This window comes from Sminthopsis crassicaudata, chromosome 4, assembly GCF_048593235.1.
Source record: "Sminthopsis crassicaudata isolate SCR6 chromosome 4, ASM4859323v1, whole genome shotgun sequence".
Taxonomy (NCBI): domain Eukaryota; kingdom Metazoa; phylum Chordata; class Mammalia; order Dasyuromorphia; family Dasyuridae; genus Sminthopsis; species Sminthopsis crassicaudata.
This window is the reverse complement of record NC_133620.1, coordinates 165,051,286-165,061,415: the sequence shown is the minus strand read 5'-3', so window position 1 is coordinate 165,061,415 and position 10,130 is coordinate 165,051,286. Positions and strand designations below refer to the sequence as shown.

Below are 10,130 nucleotides of genomic sequence, written 5' to 3'. Positions count from 1 at the left end.
ATCATCTTTTATGTCTAAGTCATATCCTTTTGAAGCTTAAGAGTGGTATATGGTGTGAAGTGATTGTATATATATTTATCTTCTCCCAGACTGCTTTCCATTTTTCCAAGGAGTTTTTGAGGAATTATGATTATTCCTTTATTATAGTATCTGAGTTTTGGGAGCTTACCAAACAATTGTGTGTCTTAATTTGTTTCTTTCTGAATGTTGTGTATCTATTGTGTTTCACTGATCAACTTTAAAAAAAAAACAGTATTAAGCATAATTACTAAAATAATTAGCATTTATATTGTGTTCCAAAGTTTGCAAAGTGCTTTACCTGTTAACTCATTTGTTATAACAATCCTGAATTAGATATTATTGTCACCATTTTATAGATGAAGAAACTGAGGCAGCTAAATGGTTTAAGGGATTGTGGAATCTGATGTTCCAAAAGGTAAAAAAGGAACTTGGATAGCAGCCAAGAATCAACTATCCAGCAAAACTGAGCATTATCTTTCAGGAGGAAAGATGGACATTCAATGAAACAGGTGAATTTCATTTATTTCTGATGAAAAGACCAGACCTGAATAGAAAATTTAATTCTCAAATACAGAACTCAAAAGAAGCATAAAAAGGTAAAAAGTAAATTTAAAAAATAACTTTCTTTTAAAAGTTAAAAAGCTTATATCCTTATATGGGAAGATGATATGTTTAACTCTTGAGATCTGTATCTCTGTTATACACCTTTTAGAGGGTGCACGTATAATTTGATTTTTTTGTGATGACATAAAAAAAGAAACTAGAAAAGGAAAGGTGATTTTACTGGAAGAAGAAGGAAATAGAAAACTCTAGTGGATTGGGCAGATATCACACACCTCCAAGAGACACTACTCCTAGTAAAGAAATACTGAGTGTCCACGTGTCACCCACCCCGTGTTTCAGAAAGAACAAACATTGATCTTTGAACAATTATGAAGAATGTAAAAGGCAAGTTCCTGATTTTCAAATAAAAGAAAGTTGATAAATCATAGCCCAGGGCCTTGAAGATCAAAGCTGGATTGTATTTAAGGGGCCAACCAGTCCAATTCCCTCATTTTACAGATGAGTAAAACTGAAGTTCAAAGTTTTTGACTTCACCAATGGAATTCGAACCCAGATCTGGACTCCAAATCTAGTGGTATTCCCATTATGCCATAATGTGACTTCTGATCCAAAATTATGGCACAATTCTAGAAATATTATTAAAGGAATTATTAGTAAATATCTATAAAAAGGAAGAGGTAAACACAAATAACCAATATGATGGCAGATCAACATTATTTCCACTTTTCACAGTTGCTATATCAGAAAATCAGAGAATGCTATCAATAGAATTCAACAAAGCTTGGCAAAGTTTTATAGTGTTATGAAAAACATAAGATAGTTGGCAGTAAAATTGGGTAGATTCAAAACTGGTAGAAGAGCCAAACCCCCCCAAAAATAGTTATTCATAGTCTAAATTAGAGAGAGATCTATCATGGAGTGCTTCACGGATCTTGATGTTATGTCATTTGACATTTCTATCAATAATAGAAAAGGACACAAGATATATGTTGATCAAATTTGCCTTTGAACCAAAATTATGAGGGGATAGCAAGCATACTTGGTGACTGAGTTAGAATCCAACAGGATTTCTATAAACAACTTCTAGGAGACAGAATTTAATAGGGATAACTGCAAAGTTTGATACTTGGGGTTAAAGTAACTTTGATAATATAAGAAAGAGCCTAGTCAAGAGTATATCTGAAAAAAAGATTTTGGGATTTAGTGAAATGTATACTCTATATAAATATAATATGGTAAAAAAAGAAAACTAATGTAAATTCAGGTTGAGAAAGAGAAGAAAAAACAAACAAACAAACAAACAAAAAACAAACAAACAAACAAACAAAACAAACAAGTATTTATTAAGCATCTACTATAATGCCAGGCACTGTGCTAAATGCTTTAAAAAAAAAATCTCATTTGATCTTTATGAGAACCGTTGGAAGTAGATAATCTCAATTTTATAGTTGATAAAAATGAGGTAATCAGAAGTTATGTGAATTGCTAACAAAGATGTAGCTATTTTCTAAGCCTAAAATTGAATGCGGGTCTTCCAAACTCCAGGTCTAGTATTCTATCCACTGTGGCATCTAGCTGTTCTTATCTATAAACTGGAAACTGCCCAAAAGGGACAAGCAGGATAGTAAAGGACCATGTGATTATACCATATGAATATTGACTAAAGGAACTAAAGATGCTTAGCATAGAAGACAGGAAGCTTAGAAGGAACATATGATAGCTGTCTTTGACTATTTGAAGAGCTAATATATGGGAAAGGGACTAAGCTTGGTCTGCTTAGTTCCAAAAGACAGAAAAAAAAATTTCACTAAATTATAGAGAAGAAACTATCTTCCTAATTTAAGGTGTTAATTTTTTGACCACAATTTTCAAAGGGGACAAATGACATCATGGATGATGTCTTGGCTTGCATATGAATTGGATTTAAGTGAGGCAGAGTTGTACAGTTTTCAGTTTCATTCTTTCTTCCGAAGTCATCAAAGTCCAGTGGCAAGAAAAATGTCATGCCAATTGGTAATGGCCTAGGATGCACATGTAAACATAGACATCTTCAATGTTTGACTAATGTCTAAATGCTTTATAGAACCTCCTTTGGCCACTTTCACAGCCATTGTGAAGTTTATATTCTAGTTGAAACATTAGAGAAAACAAAGAATATATAACAATTATAAAGCAACACATCTACAACTATAGAATAATATTATTTATATATTATACATAAATATAGTGAAATGATGAATGGGCTTGAAATCAGGAAGACCTAAGTTCAAATCTCATCTTCAATGTTTAATAGTTATATAATCATGGGAAGTCATTTAATCCCTCAGAGTCTGTTGCCTTGTCTGGAAAACACAGAAAATAATATCTCTATTGCCTACCTCATGGGGCTGTTTTAAAGATCAAATGAGATCAAGTATGAACAGTACTTTTTAAACCACAATGAGTTGTGTAGCTATCTACCATTTTTATTAATAATAATCCTAAAATTATTTCAGTGAGCTTATCTCCTGAGATTATGGCATTTACAAAGAAATACAAAGTTTGTCAAAGAGAAACTGAGATAGTAAAAAAGCTTATCTATAGGAAAAATAAAATTACAAAGCTTTAGAATTTTTGTAAAGAATTTGTAAACATTGGGGGCAGTTAGGTAGTGCAGTGGATAGAGCACCAGCCCTGAAATCAGGAGTACCAGAGTTCAAATTTGGTCTCAGATACTTAACACTTCCTAGCTGTGTGACCTCAGATACTTAACACTTCCTAGCTGTGTGACCCTGGGACAAGTCACTTAACTCCAATTACCTCAGGGAAAAAAATTATAAATATCAGTCCAAGTACACTTTAAGAATCTAATAAATATGGAATGAATCAATTAATCACAAAAGAAATACGCATTTCTATGATGGTATGTTTCTCCACCTATAATATTTATTAAATTTCCTTTGATGAACAATCTAATAATTGTATTTGTTTTCTGTACTTCACAGGATTCCAATATACTTTATTTTAAAACAAGTCTGAACCTTGAGGTTGTAAATATAAAAAGCAAAAGGAATTGTTAACATTGTACAGCAATGAAAGACTCACATAAGTGATGTAGAAGCCATTTAGGGGCAGACAAATTTCATATATAAACCTGAAGTAACTATGTATAAGGAAATGTAGTAAGGGACTAAAGTTACAAAATTCTTTTGAAATCTATTTATTCAGAGAAGCAATGGCATTTGTTATTTGTAAATAGAAAGATGTGACAAATCAAAGAGGTGATTAAAAAAGGACATATTTAAAATAGTGAGATTTTTCTGAGAAATCTACAGACTAAGCCCAAATGCCTGTCAATAGAGTTAAAGCTTGGATCATCTAAATAGTAGGAAACTGGATATTGATCTCATCATTAATGTCCTAATGCATGCTAAGACTAAACAGTACAATTATGAAATAATACAAACATGAAATCTAAAAATTTACTTTGAAGAAGCAATTTTCAATTCTTTTCCTACCACATAACTGTGTGATACTGGTCAAATCATGAGGCAGAGGTTTGTGGATCACTTGTAAGGGATGCTATAAAAGCAGGATCCATGTTTAAAGTAATGGTAAAGCAGATGCCCATTTTTCACTTCAGGATTCTATGATTCATGTCCTTGAGGATCAATTGCCACATCTGAAGTATAATAGTACTCACGATGCTTATTTCATAGGGGTGTTAGGAGAATGGCATGAGAGAATGTTTGTCCGGGATATTCTGTTTAAGATGTTATATACACATAAGAGAGTATGGTCCTTTCATTTTATAGATGTGGCAACTGAGGCTCAGGGAGATTTGTGTTTATATAAGATTCCAAGTCAATATCGGAAATTGAACTCAGATTCAGTGCTCTTCCCATTGTAAATGGAAGGATGCAAGTGGTAATAGTAGTAATATAATTTAGCAAGTAGCATCAGTGATCCTGCTTTGATAAGCATGTGGTAGAATCTCCTATACCAGTATCCAATTACCAGTATCATTTGGTGGGTTTAAATGTGCCACTGTGGTTCAGTAACTTTTCAATACTACAGAGAAAGGTAGGAATTATACTAACCTAAGCATTCACCTAAGAATTGTTGAGGATAGGAAAGTAGTCCAGACATATATGTTCTTACCATCAGGAAACAATAAATGGTAGGCAACACGATATTATGCAGTTCCTACCAAACTGCTGAGTAGAAAACAAATACCATAGTTATTATCCTCATCAATAATGCAATTTCCTGTTCAATTGAAGCATTTGTTGGTTTATTCTTCTCATACTGCCTCCCAAATAGAGTCACCATTAAGACAGGTCCAGACGTACCATTCTCATTTATTATGCGTCCATCATTTAAAATCTAACAAAAAAAAAAAAAAAAAAAAAAAGTTGCTTTCATTAATAATAAAGAGACAATACCTCAAAATGATATTATAAACAAAATATTTTCAAACTCTTGAGCCAAGAAATGATTAACAAATGTGTTAAATTAGTTTATGGATCATAGTCAGGAATATTAAATTGTTAACTGTTTAATTAAAATTGTCAAGATGGAAGAAAACAAAATAAAAATAACATTCGACATAAATAAAATACTGTTAACTAAATACATGTAACCAATATAAACTATCGAGAAACCTGGAAAGCATCATGGCAAAGATTAAGCACAGATTAAGCACAGACCAACATTTTAAACCATATTCTGTAATAAATTCAAAATGGATATGTAATATTAATTTCAAAGATTATCCTATGCAAAATTAAAACAGAAGCAGTAATATACCTTACATAGCTATGAATGGGAAATGTATTCTTAAATCTACAAGAGAAAAAGTTAATTACTTAAGATAAAAATAATTTTAATTATATGAAAGTTAAAATGTTCTGTAACAAATGCATCTAGGATACAAAAGGAAATGGTCAAATAGAAAAATAAATCTTTGTATCAAATTTCTTAGACAAGTTATCCAGAGTGCAAAGACAATTAACAGATTATATAGATAGAAATATAGAAATATTTAATATGTACATTATTTATAAAATAAATGGTCAAATATATAAATAAATCTCAAAAGAATAATATCAAATTATTAACAAACATGAAAAATGTTCCAAATTACTTGAATAAATATTAAGAAAAAGGTAAATCAAAGCCACCATAGAGTTTCAACTCACTCAGCAAACTGGTAATCACAAAAGATGAGAATAGGAAATAATGATGGGAAGAACTATCACTGGACTTTACAAGGCAAAAGGAAAAAAAAAATTTGGAAGAAGCAAATCTGTCTATATAAACAATTTAACTAAAAAGTGCAATACAAAATGTATGGCCCCAAGTGGAAAAAAATAATGATTTTTGTGAAAAACTGGAATAATTAACTTACAATCTTCATCTTTTCATAATAAATATTGTGATTAAAAATACTGAACTATACAGAATATCTAAATTGGGTTACTACTGTAGTCCATATGACCACTTATGCTATAATTCCCTGAAGATATCAACTCCTGATTTTCATCTTCCTACCTATTTCATACAATATTTATCAAACAATATTTATCAGATTTTGTCGGAAAACAATTTATACCTTTATTGTTCATCTTACTTTCTGGATGCCTACAGTCTCACTCCACATCACAAAGATAGCTTCATTTCCAGAAAATATTTTCAATATTATTCAAAAGCTGATAACCAGGATATAGAACACACAAAACAGGCCACTATCACTCCTCAATAACACACATTTTAAGAAAAACTGAAAATGATGTCATTTTTGTAACGGCACGAACCAGAGAATAAAATAGTGAATAAAAACTCTTTCAATACATTTCACATGAAAAAAGGCCATTCATAGAAAGCCTTTATTTTCATGAGCTATATAATTGTAAATATAATTTTGGTTTCATCTTACACTAAAACTTAAAATGTTATTTTAAAAATATTGTTATATTGGCAAAACAAATAAACCAGAAAATAGAATGTTGATACTATCTTTATATTTTCATAGCACCCAAACACAAAAGGTATAAAATTAAAATATTCAGTTTCTAATATAATGCTACATAATAGAATACATCTAACATAATACAATGAGGTAGAGTGCATGCACATTTTGGTGGCAAATGTTTACCTGTACTTCCTTAAATGAGAGACCTTTCCAATTTAAATTAGTGAAAAAAATGGCTAATTTTATGAGTCATTAAGAACCTAGATAAAGCACTCAGGATTTTGAAACTGTCAATAGGAGATAAAAATTCTAAGAAGTAAATATATGTCAAAAGTAGTTAACTGCTCACAACATTAAGTTGTTGCTCACTTGTTTCTGTTGGCCCTGACTTTTCAGGACCCCATTCTGGGAGTTTCTTGGCAAAGACACTGAAATGCGTTGCTATTTCTTACTACATCTCATTTTATAATGAGAAAACTGGAACAATCCAAATTTAAATAATTTGCCTAGGCTTTATGCCTGGCAAAAGGCACTGAGAATTTAAAAGACTTACCCATGGTCATACAGCCAACATGCATGAGTTATGGGCTGGCCTAGGCCAAGTTGATTTTCAACAGCAACTTACTGAGCTGAAATCTACCTCCTGGTATATTATAGCCATCATACCTACTTTATACCCCTAATTCTAGTTTCTCCAGTCTAAAATTTCTATTTCCAACAGAAAAGGTAGTGATTGAGATGTCAAGTCTAGGTGACTCAATGCTTTCATTGATCTAAAAAGTGAGGAAGGCCAAAACTTAAATTATACCCCAAGCTTTAACTGCATGACCCTAGAAACAAGGCTTACTTGAATAAACTATAATATTAGCTTCTTTCTCTCTATGGGAGGCAACACTCATAAAGGCCTAAGTTTATTCCAGTCAGACCTAAGGGTTTCTAAGGCACCAGCAAGGATTTCCTCTTACTCCTCACATTTTCTTTAATTTTTTGTAATTAAGATGTGTGGAGTGCAAGAGTCCTTGAGGTTCTGGTCCTGAAGCAGAAGCCCTTCTTGTCTAGATCTAAGAGCAATATTACTGGAGAGGTTGAGGCACAAGATGGCACATTAGAGTTTTCTTGGTGGAGCTGTGAATCAGTATAATTGGTTTAGAAAGGAACTTAAAATTATGCAAATAAATAGCAAAAATATCCATTTTTTTTATTTAGAGATTCTACTAAAAGGTATATACCTCACAGAAGTCACTGATTAAAAAGAAAGTTCCCATATACACCAAAATATTTATAGCAACATGAGTAGATAGTTTAGTCTAAGCAAAAAAAAAAACAAAACAATATATACAATGACTACAACAATATCAATGAAAAAAACCATCATAAAAAAATCAAAAATGATAATTGCAAAATTAAAAATAACAAGCATGACAAGATAAGTATAGTATCATACATCCTGCTCCCTTACAGAAGTAGGAGTTAAACAAATGTGAAGTACTATATATATTTTCAGATTTTTTTATTGTATTGATTACTTTTGCTGATTTTTTTCCCTTTACTTTTCTTTTTTGTTCTTTATAAGCTATTATTTCTTATATAGGATGTTTCTCTGAAAGTGAGAGGGAAGAGATACTAAGAAAAAAATGTGGCAATACAAACAATATCAACAAAATTTAACTGAAAAAAGAAATAGAAGACTAATTTGACTACATGACACAGAATAAATGATTTATTGCTAAGTTCCCACATGTAAATAGGTACTACTTTATGGCTTATCATTTTTACTTAGATCTATTTTCTGACTATATTCAAGTATTTCTGATGCTTCTCAAATGCCACATTACCCCTTAATTTCTATAAATATATATGGTGTTTCTGGCATTGCAGTATTATTTTAATTAGATTTTATTACATAAACTATTCCTTCATCTCACAAAGAAATTATGTGAAAATATACAGAAAAAACTCCTACCTTAAATTCTCCAGGTGCAGTCTGAAGTCCACTCAGCAACATCTCTGGAAAAACGTGCTTAGAGTCAAATGTGCCACTGAGAGAGAACATGTCAAACAAAGTAGAAGCATTCTCAACTGGCTGCCCACAAGTTTCTAACATAGTTGTTAAGCACTTCAAAAGAGTACAAATCTGGGTGAAATAAATACAGATCAAATGATCAATATATATAACTTCAACAGTATAAACTGCTTTTGTTCTTTTGTTAAGTAAAGTAAACTTCCCTATTTAATAAGTCATTCCTTTGTCCTAGAGCAGGTCTGAGGCTCTAACAATTCACTTGATAAAATGTTTTTTATAGTGTAGTACATGCTTCCCTTTAGGTAGTAACTGAAATATATACTCACACATTTACTAAGAAACAGAACAAGACCTTAGGTGTTCTCTGTCAAAACCTGAAATTATTTGTGCCTGTGCTTATGACTTATTATTAATTTAATTTAATTCAATTCAATTCAACACTGGTAATATCTTAAAATAATGATTGGAAAAATCTATTGAAACATAATCTGTTGTTTATTTCATAAAATGTTCTAGCTGCAGGCGGGAAGGGACGCTAAAGATTGTTCTGTCTAGTACCCTCATTTTATAAGTGAAGAAACAGAGATCCAGAGAGAATAAGTGACTTGTACAATGTCATACTGCCAATTAATGAGAAAGCATGGATGAAAATCCACATCTTCTGACTTTCTGGCCAGTATATTTTCCACAGTCCCAAAATGCTCTTTATCAGGGTTCAGTACCTAGAAGCCACTGGGTGGCACAGTGGAGAGGCAATGATCTTGGCTTCTAGAAGACTAAAGTTCAAATCTCACCACAGACCTTAAATATGTCACTTTAGCTAAGTCACTTAGCCTCTTGCTTCCTAATCTGTAAAATAGGGATGATAATAATACTTCACAGGGTGGTTGTGAAGAGCAAAGGAGGTAACATATAAAGTGTTTTGTAAAATTTAAGGCACTATATAAATACTAGCTTTTTGTTTTTTTTAATTATATACAAACTTTACAGATCAATATTGAATAAGAAATTTAACATATATTTTCTTATAAATTTCACTGTTCTAACAATTTTTCCACCTAACTTCCTTCTGTTAAAAATGATTACCTGCATGTAATATTCCCTTTCAGCAATGTGAAGTCCATCAAAAGCTCCCAAAACATAAACTTCATCTGGTCTCTTCTCAGACATTTTGTAACTTAAATGACAACACAGTGTTTTCTGACAAACAGAGTAGTTTCCTGTATCATTAACAAGTTCTTTGAAGGTGAACTTATCAAAAAGAATTGAGGCTTTAAATTCTCCTTGCTCTGTTGAGAAAGGTTCTATGCTATTAGCATAAGAACTCCAATTCACTGGTGGTGAGAGTTTGGGATGTGAGTCCAGTTGTGCAAGGAGGAGTGTCCCATTCTTTGAATTTATATCAAAATAAAATACTTTGGGAGAATCTGGTGCATAAATACCACTCCCTAAAAATAACAAATAAGAAATTTTTTCAATAAGTACAAAATATATAACTTTTTAAATTAGCCACTCTTGTACTATTTAACATACTGAACAAATAATCGTATTGCCAATGATTTCAGGATT

General features: G+C 31.5%; 1 protein-coding gene across 1 annotated transcript in view; it reads right to left on the bottom strand.

Annotated features, from left to right (window-relative positions):
* Positions 1–3,768: 3,768 nt before the first annotated feature.
* Positions 3,769–10,130, bottom strand: part of LOC141565959 (pantetheinase-like) — a 28,095-nt gene continuing 21,733 nt past the window's right edge. Inside the window, exons 6-8 of the mRNA XM_074309809.1 lie at positions 9,648–10,009; positions 8,502–8,672; positions 3,769–4,950 (exon numbers count right to left, since the gene is read on the bottom strand). Coding sequence (XP_074165910.1) covers positions 4,771–4,950; positions 8,502–8,672; positions 9,648–10,009 — 713 coding nt within the window. The 3' untranslated portion in view covers positions 3,769–4,770. The remainder of the gene's footprint in view (positions 4,951–8,501; positions 8,673–9,647; positions 10,010–10,130) is intronic.